General features: G+C 35.7%; 1 protein-coding gene across 7 annotated transcripts in view; it reads right to left on the minus strand.

The window, feature by feature from the left end:
- Positions 1-20,377, minus strand: part of oxr1a (oxidation resistance 1a) — a 330,299-nt gene that overhangs the window by 40,154 nt on the left and 269,768 nt on the right. For all 7 annotated transcript variants that reach the window (XM_073925233.1, XM_021466735.2, XM_021466736.3 and 4 more), the window contains 2 exon segments: positions 9,250-9,412; positions 1,265-1,430 (listed from right to left, as the gene is read on the minus strand). In XM_073925233.1, the coding sequence (XP_073781334.1) occupies positions 1,265-1,430; positions 9,250-9,412 (329 nt within the window).

The raw sequence follows: 20,377 nt of genomic DNA on the forward strand, positions 1-20,377 counted from the left end.
GATTTGAATAATGCGAGAGGCGGATTAATCTACAAGTAAAAAAAAATTATTAATCTGCGGGTCAGTTGTGCTCCGAACAACAGGTTGCGATCCATACCAATCAAGGATCAACCGTGATCTGTTACACCCCAAATATAATACACCAAATGTATGATTGTCGATATTTACGCACAAAAAAGTAAACATGACACAATCTAATGTATCAAAGTATTCAGTTTTTTTTGCATGAAGGAGCCATCAAGTAGATATTTTAATAAGCAAATGTTCATCCCTGCCCCAAACAGCTATAATTATAAGTACAGAACATCTAAAATGCTACTTTCATGTAGGAAAATTCCCCACAACATTGAAGCAATCACACTTAAGAGTAACCCGACTGGCGCATGTGTTAACTAAGTGTCATCACTTTGTTTGTTTAGTGTTACAACTGACCTCCTGGCCCGAGTATCCTGAGGGTTGAGTTTAGTTCACGGCTCAGATCAGAGACAGTTAATTTTACTAATTCATATTAAAAGATCAAGTGGCTTTGCAGAGATCCTTCAGTTCCAGAATAACAAATCAGTCTATTTTGTTCCCTGCATCATTAATTCAAAGTCAAATTTAAATGCCACCACAGACAAAGTATCGGTTTCTCAGTGCCACAGATTAGTTTCAATACGGCAACCGGAACACAATAACATGCGGGGAAACATCAGGTGGTGAAGTTTCCAACTATACAATCATTAAAACAACCAAACGGCGCTTTATAAAGGACACAACACGCATAAGGACACTAATAGGCATGATTTACTTGTATCTCATTGAGGCATGACATAATTAAGTGAAACCATGGCCTTTTAGACACGACTGAGGGATTCATGAATGCATAAAACTGCATACATGTGCCTCGTTCTTAAAAATACATAAAATAAAATGAAAACAATTGCGACAATCATGCAAAACACCATCTGCAAGCTCACACTGAAAGATGCAGCTTGTTCTTACTGACCAAGTGCAAAAAAACAGGTCTGTGAAACATTTAGGAAGGAGATCTGGCAACATATATAGTGACTGGTGTATGAATTGCAGGGGAACACAATAAAAGACACTTCCAGAGACCTGGAACATAGAATCAGACAATAAAGGCACAAAGACAGGTGCAAATACAATAATAAGAGAAACAATCTGAATACAGAGCATGTCAATTGCAGTGCATATCAACACAGAGAATACAGACACAAGGATAGAAAGTATATTGCAAACATGTGAGCTGCATGGGTCGTACCTCCCACTCCTTCTCTGAGTTTTCCTCAGGTTGCTGCTCCTCGTTTGCCTCAGACTCCTCAATTTTCTTTACCACGATGAAGCCTGGGTCACGACTGATGCTTCCTAATCCGTCTCCAAACACATCTGGGCTCCACTGGATGAAGAACACGTACAGGTGGTCTGACCTGGAGAAATGACGACAAATTGATGTCATTTTGTATGCATTGCTTATTGGTTTATACTTTCCATTCTGAAGTTGAACGGGTAAAAATTGTATGTTAAATGAAGCACAATATTAGTAGCTTAAAGAATGATTCAGATCCCTCAAATATTTCATAAACAAACAGTGTGATTAACGTGCTCTTATAAGGCAGTTTTTGTTTAGTAATACGTTTATTAAACCAACACATATATAAAAATAATATTTATTTTATTTTAACTTACTTACTTTTATTTATTCATTCATTCTATTTATTTATTTATTTATTTATTTCACCAGTCTTGAAACTATCATTATTTCATTAAAAGCAGACAAGGAGAACTAGGAAAGAACATTCATTTTCCTTCGGCTTAGTCCCTAATTCATCAGGGGTTGCCACAGAGGAATGAACCGCCAACTTATTCAGCGTAAGTTTTACACAGCAGATGCCCTTCCAGCTGCAACCCAGTACTGGGAAATATTCATACACACTCATTCACACACACTACGACCAATTTAGTTTATTCAATTCACCTGTACCACATGTCTTTGGACTGTGGGGGAAACCGGAACACCCGGAGGAAACCCACGCCAACACAGGGAGAACATGCAAACACCACACAGAAATGCCAACTGACCCAGCCAGAACACAAACCAGCGACTAATATACATCAAATATATAATAATAATAACATTAATAATAATATTTTTCACTTATTACTATTTTTAATTCTAATAATTTATTATATTATTTATTCAATAATATCACTATAATACTAAACTTTAAAATCCCTGCATTCATATACATAAATAAGATATCTGTAACGCAAATTAAAAAAAAAAAAAATGAAGGCTGAATACAATGTAAACAGAAACATTGTGAAATATTCTTACTTAAATCCCTTATTTATTATATTATTATTATTATAAATACACTTTTAATATATCTTTAAAATATAATTTATTTCTGTGATATATCCCAAAGGAGAAATGGTCGTGCCCAACTAGTTTAGTTCAGTTAGTTTAATTATATAGCACATTTTTTTACAACACAACGTTGCCCAAAGTGCTGAACACAATCAATACTAAAAATAAAATCTACATCACATATATAACAATTAAAACATAAGGCAAACCCCTCAACATTAAAAAGGCTCAAATACTAAAGAACAAAGATGGCGTTTCAAACGCTTTTTAAAAACAGGTAGAGTTGGAGCATGTCTGATGTGGGGCGGAAGCCCGTTCCAGAGTTTTGGGGCGACAACAGTAAAACCCGATCCGCTTACACCGGGACCTTGGCATAGATAGAATAAACTCATCAGTAGACCTCAGTGACCTACCAGGATTGTATACATGCAGCAGGTCCGATAAGTAAGATGGTGCCAGATTGTTTAAGGATTTAAAAACAAAGATTAATAGTTTAAAATCAATCCGTGACCTAACAGGCAGCCAGCCTAGAGAGGAAAGAACTGGGGATATGTGCTCGAACTTGCGAATCCCTGTCAGAAGTCTCACAGACGATTTTTTACTAATTGCAATCTATTTAGGGCATTTTGACTAATACCCACATACAGGGAATTGCAATAGTCAAGTCTTCCCAAAATAAAAGCATGGTTCACCTTCTCAAGGTCATTAAAAGAGAGAAACGACTTTACTTTTGGCACAAGTCGTAAATGGAAAAAACTGGATTTAACAACTTTATTTACTTGTTTGTTAAATTTCAGATCACTGTTGAATTGAAATCCTAAGTTTCTAACAACAGGTTTTTGATAAGTGGAAAGCTCACCAAAACCTGATAAATGCAGTGGGTTAGGATCGCCAAACCAGACCAGCTCAGTTTTTCCTTAATTGAAATTTAAAAAAATTGACGAAAGCCAGCTCTTAACCTCGACTAGACATCTCATAAAGGAGTCAAGCCCCTTTTTATCCCTACTTTTAAAAGGGACATAAATCTGAGTGTCGTCAGCATAAAAATGAAAAGCCACCCCATATTTACAAAAAATAGATCCTAAAGGTAAAATATATAAAGAAAATAAAATAGGTCCAAGTACAGACCCTTGTGTAACTCCACAACTAAGCTGGTTTTAATCAAGTTTTTTTTTTCCTTTACTTTTATCAATTGGTGAAGTTTGTTTCTTTGCACTGTCGCCACTTGACTTGCTTGGTTTGGAACTCGTGGAGCTGTGCATCGATGAATGTGCTCCTCAGTGTTTAGATTTTCAGCAGTGAATATTAAACCACACTGAACTGAACTGAACTAAACTGGACTGACACAATTTACTATAATCTTCTATGTTAAGCTGCTTTGACACAATCTACATTATAAAAACACTATAGAAATAAAGATGAATTGAATTGATGCAAATCTGTCCTTCAGAAATCATTCCCATATGGTGATTTATTACACCACATATTGAATATTTGCTGCTTAAGAAACATTTCTTATTATGTGTAATTATCAATAATATCTATATAAAAAATATTATTTTAATATCATTATTATTATTTTAGGATTATTTGATGTATTCATTTGAAATTATACTTTGCTGTGACTTTTGAAGTTGCTGACATATATTTCAGTATGTTGATGCACTTCCAACTGAAATGGAATATTGAGTAGGGGGCGGGGCTTTCTTTTCTACATCATTCCCTTATAGCAAACTAAAGGTAAGAGGTGCATAGCTAAGAATATTGAGGCTGAATCCATCAAACTGATGTCAACAAAGAAGCACCACTACACTAACAGAAGCAAACGGTCAGACTTTGATTGAAGATCACCAAAACAAAACTTCATTTTTCATTGAATTAACTTGCAGGGACTAAATATTAAACTAAAGAGTAACAATAAGTCCTAGCAAAATAAACCGTCAACCTTATTTTACCAAGTAAGGCATGTTTCTGGATTAACATCTATGTAGATCCTGGAACAATACATTCAAACAATCAGATTTGAGGTATACGTTTAAAGTTTCTGTTAAGTTTAGCTTACGGTTCGGTTTATGCACTTCAACTTACTATCATTCCCCTCTGATTTTCGAGTAATTTACAGTTATGGTTGGGTTTAGGGGTAGGGAATAGGTATGCATTACATTTTCGAATAAAAATGATGTTCCAGTATTAACACAGATGTCCAGGATCAAATCGCACTCGGCAAAATCATGACGTGCCAAAATAAACATAGTAAATTTTGATTTCACACTGACTTTCTGAATGGAAAAAATCTTTGAATTCTAGTTCATGCAGCAGTGTTTGTTTGCTCTTTTAAACGGGCAGAGCTGAGTAAAACACAGTGTGACTTGTATCGGGATGCGGCAGGCGGCTGACAGGCAGAGTGAGCTTCAAAGCCTCGTCTCTCGGCCTCTGCTCGCCCACTATTGTCATGATACTTTACACTGATCTTCCGGGTCGCCAACCAACTAGGTCACATATTCGGGCTGGGCAGCGTCTCTCTGACTACAGCAGACAGCAGTTCGAGCCACAGACACGGTTCAACACTACACCACTCAACACAGACAGTGTCAAAGCTCATCTATTCTGACTCTTTCATTCAGGGTGTTTCTTAAAAAAAAGCATGTGTGACTCATTTCATACATTGATAACAGACAGAAAGAGCTCCAGTAGGATGAAGAACACGGAGCACTTGTGCTGGATCAGAGGGTAGACTCACGCTCAGGAATGGGCAGTATACTTCAAATATGTATTTTAAATACAAAAAAGTATTTTGTAATATGTATTTGATAGGGTTGTTAAAAATGGCTTAATATTTAGTATTTAATCACTTTAGTGTCTTGTATTTTTGCAGTTTCAATATACTGTAAAACACTTTGCTAGAAATCTACAGTACGGGCCGGTATAAGATTCTGATGATTATCTTGGATTTAAATATCACGGTTTCGTGGTATCATGGTATTGTGATTACTGCTCTAAAATATATTATTTTTAAATGTCTGGGTAAAAGACTCCTTTGTACACAATATATTTTAATTTAAAAAAATATTTAAAATATTTTGTCAACAAGCAAAAAAAAAAATATTTTAAAATATTTTGTCAACAAGCAAAAAAAAAAATAGCTACTGAGCAATATAATGGCTGTATAGTGTACAATCCAGTATCTTAAGAAATGAGATGGAATAAAATCTCAGTCCAAAAGAACAAGATGAGGAGCCTTCAGAACACTTCTGCAACAAAATGCAGAGGAACTTCAGAAATATAAAACCTCCACAGTTGAAGTCAGAATTATTAGCCACCCTTTGATTTTTTTTTCTTTTTAATTTTTTTTACAAATGATGTTTAACAGAGCAAGGAAATTTTCACAGTATGTCTGATAATGTCTGATAATATCTTTTCTTCTGGAGAAACTCTTATTTGTTTTATTTCGGCTAGAATGAAATAAGTTTTTAATTTTTTAAAAAACGTTTTAAGGACAAAATAATTAGCCCCTTTAAGCTATATTTGCTTTTGATTGTCTACAGAACAAACCATGTCTACAGAACAAACCAAACCTGTCTAGTTAATCTAATTAACCTAGTTAAACCTTTAAATGTCACTTTAAGCTGTATAGAAGTGTCTTGAAAAATATCTAGTAAAATATTATTTACTGTCATCATGACAAAGATAAAATAAATCACTTATTAGAAATGAGTTATTAACACTATTATGCTTAAAAACGTGTGAAAAAAAGTTCTCTCCCTCAAACAGAAATTGGGGAAAAAAATTAACAGGGGGCTAATAATTCTGTCTTCAACTATAAATATGGTGTACTGGTGTTGTTTAAGGGAGTAAACCAACAATAAACAAGTTACAAAAGACCTGAAATAATCTTTGGAAAATTAGTAAACAGTACAAATAATGGATGGGTTGTAATTTGTAACTCAAAGAGAAACACAAGTTAGCATTGGGTTACAAGTCCAACTCACTAACCATTAGGTCACTAATTATCTTCCCCTAAACCAGGGGTGGCCAATCCTGTTCCTGGAGAGCCACCTTCCTGCAGATTTCAGTTGCAACCCATATCAAACACATCAGAAACAATTAATTAAGATCCAAAAAAGTTCTTTAGCGGTCTTGTGTCCTCGTGTTCTCGTGTAACGTCATCATTAGCTGCCAATGTTCAGTTCCAATACTCAAGACCGCAAGAACAGAGGACACGTGAAACTTCCCAGATGTGATCTTGATATCGAGGACGCACCGATGCAGACTTGAGCACCGAACACCGACTCCAGAGGTCATTGCGACTGGAGGTGGGAAGCGCAGCATTTTATCTAGATTTATTATTAAAGTTCTGAGTTTTAACTTAATTACCTCAGGAGTTTCCCTAAATGAAACGGTGAAAGTAAACATAACCATGAACATCTTAATAAAGGAATAAACACATTAAGGGTGTTTGTTTGCTGAAATTCAAATTAAAATCAGTTTTATTTATATTGTGCAACGTATATTTATAATGTTTTTATGCAAAGTATATATTTTCAAAAGGGGGAAAACAATAAATCTTTGTATGAATGCTGTAATGTTTAAATAACCATTTAAAACGCGTGAAGTCACATTCTTCCCATCAGGAAGAACGCAGCATCTCATTTCTCACAGGAGGCATTCTCTGCCCTCGAGGTCTCCTGAGTTCGTTCTTCCGAGGACACCTGGCAAGAACGGTCTCGACAAGAACGCAAGTTCGTTCTCTGCGTTCTAGGAATTGAGAAACAGCCAATGTGATAATTACAGGCAGTTGTGTTTGATATGGGTTGCAACTGAAATATGCAGGAAAGTGGCTCTCTAGGAACAGGATTGGCCACCCCTGCCCTATACAGGTGAACAAAGTGGAAGAGAAAAGCTGTTGCTATCAAACATTGTTTACTTCACTAAGTCAGTTTAATGGTGAGGGATTGATGCAATAGGCCTATTGATGGAAGGTTTGCGGAGACATTTCATGCTCCATTTTAAAAGTATTTTATTGTAATTTTAAAATACAAAAATACAGTATTTTGTTTTGATACATTTGTGGCTGCTGTATTTTGTAGTTTATTTTGATACACTTAAAATTGATGGTTTTGTTGTTTAATTTTAAAATACATTTTAATGTATTTTTGCCCATCCCTGCTCACCCTTATGAAAAGTAATGTTTTTTTTTATAGTGAACATTTTTTGGCACAATGATTTGCATTTGTAAAACTACACTTTTACTGCAAATACTATGGTTAAATTAAGGTTGGTGTTGCAAAACCATGAATGATTTGTGGTAACCATGATCTTACTACAGAGATAACACAAAAAGAAAGCACTGATTCAATTCATTGTGTTAAATTTACATCATTCCAAATTTAAGTGGCTTCATGAAACTTTGTTTAAATTATGCCGTGTAATGTCACATTTCAAATGAATAATAATAATAAAAATAATAAAAAAACATCTCTGATTTGTTTATGCACTGCTTTATACCCTAAACAAAACAGAACAAACACAATTTTCAAGACAATAAAACCCAAAATTACCCAATAAAAAAAAATCAATTCGGATTAAATGAATGAATGAATAAATAAATAATTAAATTAATAAATATTATTATTTCTTGTTGTCGTTATTATAATTTTGTTGTTATTAATTATAATTAAATTAGTTTTTTTATGTAATGTAGGAGTAGGGGTGACATGGTGGCTCAGAGGTTAGCATTGTTGCCTCACAGCAAGAAGGTCACTGGTTCGAGTCCCGGCTGGGCCAGATGGCATTTCTGTGTGAAGTTTGCATGTTCTCCCCATGTTGGCGTAGGTTTCCTCCAGGTGCTCCGGTTCCCCCCACAGGCCAAACACAAGCGCTATAGGTGAATTAAATTAACCAAATTGCCCATAGTGTATGTGTATGTGAATGCGAGAGTGTATGGATGTTTCCTAATTCCCAGAACTGAGTTGCAGCTGGACGGGCATCCGCTGCGTGAAACATATGCCAGAATAGTTAGCGGTTCATTCTGCTGTCGCGACCCTTAATAAATAAGGCACTAAGCTGAAGGAAAATGAATGAATTAATATAGTAGTAATTAAAGGGTGTGTCTATGGATACCCTTTACAGTAGTACGAAGTAGTAAATGACCAAGTCAAAATGATCTACCTAATATAAAAATGCAAAACATATATAAATATATATTTGTTTATAAACATATTGAGAATTCTGTATTTGTACAATATATATTAATGTACCTTGCATAACTGTATGAACCAATATTGTGCAATAGCCTACAACTCTGCATGCAACTTTGCACTGAATGGAATCAGCCGGGGAAGCATAGTCCAGACAGGAGCTGATAGCCAGCCTCAAGCACACTACCAAATGATCATCAGTCATGGAGTCATTAAGTGCCAACTTAAGTGCTGCAAACTATAGCTGCGATAGATTTGTGATAGTTTTGCTGCATTAAGCAAGTTGGCATGATTTTACATACATGCATGGTTACCCATGTGTCAGAAATTTGTCAATAAAGTGACAAATTTCAGTGAGGATGGATCATAGACTGACGTCTCCTTTTTTTTTAATGCCATGCGATTTACCCACGCTTCCTTTGTAATCGACCTGTATATTGTGATCAATGTGTTGAACAAATACAGCAAATACTGTTAAGTATACTAGTACTAACAGTAAAAATAACATAAAGATGATCTAATAGTAACAAACATTCAAATAGTAAATATAAACTCACTCATTTTAAACATGATGGTGGTGGCGAGATCTAATAAATCAATTATTATATTAAATGGTTTATCCAAAACCATATAAAAAAAGAAGAGATGCAAAAGAATGTGGGACTAATGTTTGACTCTCACCTCTCTTGGGGAACAGCGAACCAGTATTCATGCTTGCGGTCTCGCTGTGCATACTGCTGCATGGAGGCGCTGGCGTTGGACACAAACGTCTTCTTCATGGCCTTGCCAACCCGCAGACACAGAAACTTGTGAGACTTCTGCCTCTCCTTGGACACCACAGGGCCTGAGAGACAAAGATAAAGCCTCAAATAAACTGAGAACCACCAAACCGCATCCTACAACCAGAACGTGAATTACAGGGAGGGGGGGGGGGGTCTCTTATTATAGCTTGATCCCCGCTGAAGGACATAAAAACAAAATGTGTGGGGTGTCAGATCATTAAATAGTGACATATAGTTTGCTTTGATCTGTATCCTATGTAATAATATTAATGATTAAAATATTACACGATATAAATATACATTTGACCACCCCATAACGGTTCATACCATTGAGAATACAGAATTTCTCAAAGCAGTCTATGCAGGACATTGTTCATTCAGCAGATCTAGAGCACTGATAAACATTTCTAGTAAAATATGATGTTTACATGTTACTGTTATTACATAACAGTAATGTAAAATTAGATGCCGTTTGTATTTTAAGACATCTACAGTGTGCTCGCACATTAAAGATAAACAGTCAAACAATAAGTGCAATCTATCATGGTCATCCATTAATTGGTAAAGGCAAACTTGACACCATTTGTTTTACTCAACTCTCTCAACTCAATTTTATTTCTAGAGCACTTTCAATCAACCGCAATGGGTATCAAAGTGCTGTACATAAAATTAATGCAAACAAGCACGGAGCCAAAAAACAAAACAAAAAAAGAAAACCCAAAAACAGGTAACACTTTTTAATAACTACAAACTATGAATCATTTACTAGGCATTAGCAAATAGTAAAATAATTAATTAACTCTACATTAACATATGTTAGTAAGCAGTTTATAAATGCAGCTACAAATGCTGTATTCTTGACTTATAAGCACAAATATAATGTGCTTAATGATTGTATTTTCATACTTTATTACTTATTAATTGTTCATTACTAAATTCAGTATTGCTTTATTTACAAACTATTTGTATTTAGAAATAGTTGGTGGCTTTTAGAATGGTTCAGAATGAGTAAGTGAACGATTAATAAACTAGTAAAATCAACATGTATATATTTTATTTTTCAGGTTTATATAGTTTATATACTATTATATACTGCAGTTACTTTGTATGTTAATAAATGCTTTATTAAATCAACTTCATCCAGTTTTGTGACTTAGTGACTTCAGATTTCAGAGTCCCAAACCTTAAATCTTATACACGATGACTAAAAAAGGTTTTATATTGTCATATAGCACAAGTATTTAAGCATGTTAACAAGGAAGAGAGAGAGCAACATCCGCCACGTAAACAATATTAACTTATAAAAATCTGTGGCATACGTCATTGCGTAAATTACACCATGGACATTACGTTAAGATGCCTACTGGTTTAAAAAGGCCTAGATTGAAAGAAGATGGTCAAATGAGAACTTTCTGTCATAAACTACATTAAAACAACTTGTCAAAAATAATTTTTTAAAAATTAAACCCTGCAAACAAATTAAATACAGGAATGGAGTATACATATGTATATTTATGTATATGTGTATTAAAAAAAAAAACAATTATTTTCTTGTTTTGCTCCCACTGGTTATACAGATATGTTCCTAAAAAATCAATAAAAACTAAGTTATAAAAAAATAAATAAATACAAAAATGGAGAAAAGAGCGCTCTTTTATTATCAGCTGTCAGTCAGCGCCCACTCTTTTTTTCCCCCTGCTCACAGCATCTTTGCCGTGTGCTGTGTAAATACAGACAATCGGATACGAGTCACTTTTAAAGGAAGATGCAAGCAGGTCAGCAAAAGAAATTGGATACAGTCTCAAAATCGGAATTGACGACAAATTGATCAAGATCTGCAGTGTAAATTCAGCCTTAAGCCTGATTTATACTTCTGCGTCAGGTGACCGGCGTAACCCACGGCGCATGCAACGCGCGTGGCTGTGCATTTATGCTTCTGCGCGCTGTCTCCGTCGGTCTGCATTAACACTTCCGAAACGCTAGTTGGCAGTGATGTGTAAATGTTCCTCTTTGTCGAGTTTCTTCTCTGCTTTTTTGCTTTTCCTGAACACTTCCGGGATGTACAAGTGGTTCAAACTTGCTCATTTTGAGGCAGGAAATGGCGGACGTGCAACAACTTAAACTATGAGGTAAACACAAAACAAAACTTTGCATCCGGAGCTCCTTCGCGGGACTCCACACTTGTAAACAATCGCTCGCGCCATTCACGCGGCTCTCGGTCCCACCCAGACTCGTCAGCGCTACCAAGCCGACCAATCACAGAGCTTACGTTACGCGTCGTTGCGATGTGTAGTTACAATTTTTGAGAGGTGCAAGGCGAAGGGCTATGCGTCAGCGCCGTAGCATACGCCGGCGTTTGACGCAGAAGTATAAATCAGGCTTTAGTGATTTATAGACAAGTAATAAGAGCCAGTGTGACCTGAGGACAGGTGTGATGTGCTCTGATTGTCTGGTTCAGGTTATTTTCAGCAGCATTCTGGATGCGCTGCAACTGTGTCTTTTTGGAAAGGCCAGTGAGCATTCAATTACAGTAATCCACGCTGGAGGTGATAAAAGCATGAACAAGTTTCTCTAAGCCCTCAATGGAAACAAAGCATCTAATTGTTGCAATGTTTTTGAGATGATGGTATGCTGATTTAGTTACTGCTTTGACATGACTATTGAAACTCAGATCTGACTTTAGAATCACATAAAGACCTTATATATACATTTTTTTGTATAGTCAATGTATAATTCACACACTCACTACAACAGTTAAAACATTGCTTAAATACACAAGTAAGCTTGAATGGCCATCTATAAAAGTCAATCATCACATGCCCTACATTTGCAGAACATTATTTTAGACACATAATAGTGCTTGGAATAAAAACACAGCGCCTTAACGAACTAAACCCTGCCGGGAGCCCAAAGCCAAAGCTGAATCCAATGCATCTTTTGTTAATAACTGATTAGAAGGTCAACTTAGCGGGGGATGAAGAAAGAAACACCTTACACCAGTGCTGTAGGAGCCAAAGCCATTTACACAGCCAATGCAACATTAATCTACTTACACTGCAGCACACAGTGGGAGGGCATTCATTTTCAATGGGCTAATTTGGTGTGTAATTCAGATGACTTCTGAAGCCGGTCCTGAGCTATGGTAATAACCCCATGTGATTTGTCAGAGCGATTCATTGATTCGGAAAGGAACATGCACCGGGACAGAAGTCAGAGGTCAAAGCCTGATGAATATTACCATGCAAATTAATTCGGTGTTGCTTAAAAAGTAAACTTTGGGCGTCTGGTGTTGGTTTTGGAAAGTTTGAAGCAGTTTTAAAGTTGAAAAAAGCTGAAAAGGCCAGATTACAACATACTATAGCATTTTATAGTAAATACTGTCATATTTCTGACCCAAACTATAGTAAAGTACTTGAATGAATCTGTTGTGTTAATTTTACAGTTGCTATCGCAATACTACTATTAGATTGTAAAGTTTAAGGAAACACTTTATAGTGGCTTGCACTATAGTGAGTTTGCTCTGCAGCCAACAATGTAAGAACTTTAAAGACTGAAGCAGGCCCGTGAAAAACTTTAAAGTTGATCCATGTGTCTGTGGTTGATACTAGCATGATTTAGCATGATTCTAGCATTAACAAACATGTTGTTAGCATGATTCTAGCATGAATTAGCATGATTCTAGCATGAATAAGCATGATTCTAACAAATGAACACAATTTTAGCATGAATATAGCAAGAATTAGCATGTTTTAGCACGTATTTTGCATAAATGAACATGTTGTTGACACATTTCTAGCATGAATTACCATGTTAACATGATTACAACATGAATTAGCATGTTATTAGCATAATTCTAGTATGAATTAGCATGTAACTAGCATGTTGCTAAAATGAACAAACATGTGGTTAGCATGGTTCTAGCATGAATTAGCATGATTCTAGCATGAATAAACATGATTCTAACAAATGAGCATGTTATTAGCATGAATCTAGCAACAACTAAAAGGTTGTTAGCATGTTTCTAGCATAAATTAACATGTTGTTGACACATTTCTAGCATGAATTATCATGTTAACATGATTCCAACTTGAATTAGCACGATGTTAGCATGATTCTAGTGTGAATTAGCATGTAACTAGCATGCTGTTAACATGAATAAACATGTGGTTAGCATGGTTCTAGGATAAATTAGCATGTTGTTAGCATGATTCGAGCATGATTTAGTAAATTGTTAGTTAGCATGTTTCTAGCATGTAGTAAGCATGATTCTAACATGAATTATCATGTTAGCATGCCTCCAACATGAATCAGCATGTTGTTAGCATGATTCTAGTCTATGGGACAGTTGCTAGGGTGCTAAAATTGCTTTCTAAGGAGTGGCTAGGAACTTTAAAGGACATCAGTGGTTGGCTGCTGTTGCCAATGTTAAGTCAATGGGACTTTTCAGGGATTATTTTTCAAAAAACTGAAAGTCGGACTAGTTTAAAAAGAGCAAGCAGAGTCAGATCAGTTTGAAGGTCTGACGAAAGTTCGAAGGATATAGCTTGAAAGAATTAGGAGGAGATGGACTTTAAAATTTGTCTCAGAAGACAGAGGAAGAAGAAGTGAGATAACAGCTTCCTCAAGCCACCTTAACTATAGTATTATAAACAAATTACCCAATATTGTAGTTTTCTACAAACAGAGGGTATTTTATACTAAAATACACCACAGTTTACTGTAGTAAAAAGTAAGTACTACAGTTTTTATTACAGTTTATCAGTAATAACTACAGTTAATACTACAGTATGCTGTAGCATTCATTAACAGTGTTGTAAATACTATTATAGTACACCGACCGGCCATTTTATTAGGTACACCTTACATTGACCCCCTTTGCCTTCAGAACTGCCTTAATCCTTCGTGGCATAGATTCAACAAGGTACTGGAAATATTCCTCAGAGATTTTGGTTCATATTGACATGATAGCACCACACATTTGCTGCAGATTTGTTGGCTGCACATCCATGATGCAAATCTCCCATTCCACTACATCCCAAAGGTGCTCTATTGGATTACAATCTGGTCACTGTGGAGGCCTTTTGAGTACAGTGAACTCGTTGTCATGTTCAAGAAACCAGTCTGAGATGAGTTGTGCTTTATGACAGGTGGAAGTAGCCATCAGAAAATGGGTACACTGTGGTCTTAAAGGGATGGACATGGTCAGCAACAATGCTCAGGTAAGATATACTGGATATTTTCTCTTTTCGGACCATTCTCTGCAAACCCTAGAGATGGCTGTGCGTGAAAAATCCAGTGGATCAGCAGTTTCTGAAATACTCAGACTAGCCCATCTGGCACCAACAACCATGCCACGTTCAAAGTCACTTAAATCATCTTTCTTCCTCATTCTGATGCAGCAGATCGTCTTGACCATGTCTACAAGCCTAAATGCATTGAGTTGCTGCCATGTGACTGGCTGATTTGGGTAGAATTTGTGTTAACGAGCAGTTGGACAGGTGTACCTAATAAAGTGGCCGGTAAGTGTATAATATAGTATAATAAACTTTTCTGGACTATGGTTCAAACACATGTAGGCTTAGTATTTACTATAAATTACTATAGTGTTTTATGTGGTAGGCTACAGTATGTTGCTATTATGTTAAAGCACATTGTTTGCATGTTTGTTCATGTTTTAGCACTGCTACAATATTTAAAGAGCCCATATTATGGGTTTTTGAAAATGCCCTTCCATGTAGTGTGTAATACAGCTCTAAGTGAAGAGAAAGATCCAGCTAAGGCTTAAATCTTTAAGTCTACAGTGTTCAAAACTGTTGATTCATCTATAAAAGGGTCGATTCATAGCGCTTCAAACGAGTTGTCTTGATAACGTGTTATTAGATGTTTCGTGATGACATGTCTACGAAAAGTAAAAAAAGTAAAGAAAGTAGTTGCGTGGGCAAACCCGGGAGATTTAAAACCTGCGGCCCCGCCCACTAACACAGAAGAAGATGCACACACACACAGACAGTGCTGGTTGAATGAAGTCACACATGCTGTGCTCAGCTGGATTTTATCGAAAGTCTCTACCCAAAGACGAAACTGTGAAGTGGTTGAGGTTTATTTTTGCAAAAATACCTCACCATTATAGCCCAGCCTTGTGCAGTGCTTCTGGAAACTACATGCTTGCAAAGAAGACTTAATCAGCTGTTTGTTAAAGGAAGGATCTGAAAAGAGTAGCGATGGACTATGTCAGAACATGGATCAGTTTCTTCCTCCATTTCACAAGTGTAAGTACGTGTGATGAAAATTGTTGCCTCGTTTACTCTAGCTTGCAAATTATGTATTTAGTTGTGTTTTGTTACTTGTAACCGCGTGTACTGTATCAGCTTAACTCTTTATATGCTCATATCGGATGTAAAGCCACGTTGAAAATGCGACGCGTGCCACTTTGTTTACGTATCGTCAGCTGTTTCTACACACATGCAACGGTCAAGTTTCAAAAAAGTTCACCGCCCTCAACCAGAAAGTGCATTCTATGCATTCTGTTTTTAAATGTTTTGGTGTTGTGTCCTCTGAGGAGGAGGGTAACGTGTGTGTGAAAAAAGAGCAGGTAGAGTGTGAGGGGCTAGTATTGATCTCTCTACAGCTCTTCTTCTGAGGAGGGTAATGTGTGTGTGTGTGTGTGTGTGTGTGTGTGTGTGTGTGTGTGTTAGTCGTCTATATTTTCAAGTCCATCGTCTGTATTTACATTCACCCACTGGCAGCCAAAATCCACGCCTTACACTATGAAGCGTGTATGCACTGTGACTACTTTTATATTGTTGATTAGCTGCTGGGCATTTTACTCTGTCTCGTGCTGAAGGCTGTCAGTGTCGACCAATCGCAGCAGGCTGTCATCGGTCTAATCAGCGCAGATTGGCTTCGCGCTAAGGAGGGGTTTGGGAACAAATGAATCACTGAACGATTCATATGGGAGTCGCTGGGATAATTAGATAAAATAAATGCATATTATAAGACCATTTTTTGACCTTGCATGCAAATTAGACTGTTGTTGGAGACCCTTAGAACCAAAATCTGACCTTATTTCATGTATATTAGGGGCTCTTTAAGCATTTTTGTATGCTGTTCTTGTAGAATATTGCAGACAGCTTTTGCTAACCATATTTTAACTTTACATGTTGTTTACTCTGTGTTTTGGCATATTTTAGCACATTACTTGCTGAAATTTTGACAAGCTGCTAACAGGTTTAGAAAAAATTAGCATTTTGCTAGCATTCTGCAAGTTGCTAATGTTCCTAATAGCGTTTTATATATGCTGTAACATGTTGACTTAATAATGTCATATTTTTTTCAGTTGCTAGCATGTTGACAATTTAATAAAACATCAGTAAGTTTCTAGCAGTAATATTCAGAAACTTGCAGTATATGACAAGTCGTTACTACATTTGCTAGGAAATTGCTTGTCATGTTTTATACTTTGCTATACAACATTTTTTGACATGCTACTATCATGTTTATGTATTAGAAAGTTAATTAGTTGTCACACTGCCAACATTTTAACATGGTTTTACCAAGATCGAACATGTTGTTAACAAATTTTTAGCGTTTTACAAGTTGCAAACAAGCTAGCATGTGTTAATGTTTGTTAGCATTTTTAGTTGCTAGCATGGTATTAGTACTAGTTTAAAAATAAAAGGGCTTAAACTTCTGAAATATCACGCCAACAAAACAGTGGGGTATTAAACTAGCTCTAACTAGATATGTTTACACATTTGCCTGGACATTTTTGTAACAATTTTTTATGTGTTTGCTAGGAAATTCTTGTCATGTTTTATACTTTACAATAACATTATTAACATGTTACTAGCATGTTTATTTCTAGAAAGTGGTTCATTTGTCACACTGCTAACATTTTAACATGGTTTTACCAAGATTGAACATGTTGTTAACACATTTATAGCATTTTACAATAAGTTGCAAACAAGCTAGCATGTTTTATTGTTTTTTAAGCATGTTTAGTTGATAGCGTGGTTTTAGTACTAGTTTAAAAATACAAGGGTTCAAATTTATAAAATATCATGACAACAGACTAGTGAGGACATTAAACTAGTTCTAACCAGATATGTTAATGCATTTGCTAAAAAATTGCTAGTCATGTTTTATAACTAAGCTATAAAACATTTTTAACATGCTACCAGCAAGTTTATGCATTAGAAAGTGGATCCTTTATCACACTGCTAACATTTTTAAGCATGTTTAGTTGCTAGTGTAGTTTTAGTATAGTTTAAAAATACAAGGGCTCAAATTTCTGAAATATCATAACTAGTGAGGACATTAAACTAGTTTAAGTTAATGTGTTTGCTGGAAAATTGCTTGTCATGTTTTATAACTAAGCTTTATATAATGCTAGCATGTTTATGCTATTAGGTGGATGCTTTATTACACTGCTAACATTTTAACATGGTTTTACCAAGATTTAACATGGTGTTAACACCTTTCTAGCATTTAATGAAAAGTTACAAAGAAGCATGTTTAAATGTTGTTTTTTTAAGCATGTTTAGTTGCTAGCATAGTTTTAGTACTGGTTTAAACGTATAAGATCTCAAATGTATTCACTTCAATAATGAAATATCATGACAACAGACTAGTGAGGACATAAAACTAGTTCTAACTAGCTGTTAGTGTGATAAAGTTCATCCTTTATCACACTGCTATCATTGTAACATATTTTTACTAATATTTAACATTGCTAACAAATTTTTAGCATTTTATGACAAGTTGCAAACAAGCTAGCATGTTTTAATGTTTTGCTTGTTAAGCATGTTTAGTTGCTAGCATACATTTAGTACTGGTTTAAACTTATAAGGGCTGAAATGTCTTCACTTATATAGTGAAATATTATGACAACAAACTAGTAAGAACATTTAACTCGTCTTAACTAGATATAAAGGCTTATAAATCAGCCATAACATGCTTTATTTTTTATCTAGTGCTTTGCGCATGTACTGATACTGTGATGAATATGTTTTGGGAAAGGGGTACATTTAGGCTATAGTGCATACAATTAATCCAATATTAAACACATTGTAAGTAATGTAACATCCTTACCAACATATTAAAGAGGAAGATAATGAACATTACTGCAGTTTTATTGCAATATGATTTATGTGGACTTTTTTTATGATATTTCTTTGGAATTTTTTTTTTAAATTTCAAACCGATTAAAAAAATGGAGCCTTTTGGAACCTGCACAAATAACAAAACGCCAGATTTCTGACCCCATTTCCCTAACGTTTATAAAATACTCCACATCTTCCACACTATCTCATCATTACTGCACTTTCTGAACAATGATTAAGCATTAGTGACAGTTTTCTGGTCACATGTTCTCTCGTTCATGTGATGTCAGCAGGCTGCAGATGCATATATGCTCAAGTCTTTTATCCCACCAGATGAAGGAATCTTCCTGATTGAATTCCTTATGATATATCAAGCTTTCAGCCCCCTCCTGGGCTCATTGTGAAAGCGGATCAGCCGTTAGTGTTGAATAACTATCAGAAGATGACTCATACACAGGGATGAGCAGCACCGTAGGGCATACAGAGAGAGCTCAGCACGTCTACAACTGAGACAAATGGAGGAATAATGATAAAAATATACAAGTGAGACCCTAAAAATGAACATTTCATTATCTGCTTTCCATTATAAGACTATGCGGCCTGGAGAACGTGCTGATTACAGAGCTCTAGAGTCTCATGTGAGTATTATATTGTGTCTAAATACTACAAAATATGAATATGATTATCAATCCGTTCTTTAGATTATGGCTTTAATGAGTTCAGTGCCGTACTAGATTCCTAAAACAAGGTTGAGTTTACAATAACCCTTTAACAGGTATTGTAACTGCTTAATTTATCTTTTTTTACATAGGTTACAGGCCCATAGCCAGCCTGAGGTAAGGGGTGGTTATTTTTTCTTTAAAAAAAGGCCTGTTTTGCAGGTATTCGCCTAATTTTTTATTTAATTTTGTGGTTTATATAGGTTACATTTTAAGCACTACATTTGCTGGCTTAGCTTGTCGGTTGGTCAACATAACCACATGTTTTGATGTACCAAAACATTTCTTAAAGATTTATAATGAAGCTATACAGTATGAGAACAATTCAAATATCAAATATCACCAGAAAAAAAAATAGGAATCTGTTTAAGTTTTAAATTAAAAACTAGCCTATAGTCATTGAAATATCGTTAATTTAAATAACAAACAGGCCAGCACATTCAACTTTCCTCAGTCATGCCTAAGCAACAGCCAACACACGATTCTTCTTGTTCTTAAAGGGCACCTATGGTTAAAAATCTACTTTTCAAGCTGTTTGGACAGATCTGTGTGTTGGTATAGTGTATAGACCGTCATACTGGGGTGATATGAACACACCCAGTCCCTTTTTTTTTTTTCAATTTAACTACAAAAAAAGGGTCAGCCAATTGGAGCTGTTTTCAAATCGATCGCACCATTACGTAGGTGTGCGATCCCCCCGTCCACCGAATTGATTGACAGCTGCGCGCATTAACATGTTCCGGTAGTCACGTGTATATGTCAACAAGACCAGACAGACATACGCAAAGCAATCGGGAATAAAAAGTCTGTTCTGTTCGCTAGGATCAGCAATCATCATCAAATGTGATTAAGAGTAAGTTTCACATGTTTAAAGTGTTTTAAAACAGAGTATGTGTGTAATTAATTACAGCGTTTTACTTCAGCTTTACTTCATCAGCACAGCTGCGTGTCATAACAATTATAAAAGAAGACGCTTCAATCCCGGTTTGTGGAAGTTAAATCAGGTTTATTTTGTACATTAGCATAACAGATATCCACACAGTACTTGAGGTTAGCCTTAACTAGGCTAAGCGCGCTCTGTCTGCCTGCCTGTGTGTGTGTGTGTGTGTGCATATTGTGTGTGACTCATCAATGCAACTTCACAATACTGATTAGTAAAGGTTAGTTCTTACTGTAGTATCTCACAAACGCTACTTGAGACCTTCTT

This window comes from Danio rerio, chromosome 16 (genome assembly GCF_049306965.1).
Source record: "Danio rerio strain Tuebingen ecotype United States chromosome 16, GRCz12tu, whole genome shotgun sequence".
NCBI classification, from domain to species: Eukaryota; Metazoa; Chordata; class Actinopteri; order Cypriniformes; family Danionidae; genus Danio; species Danio rerio.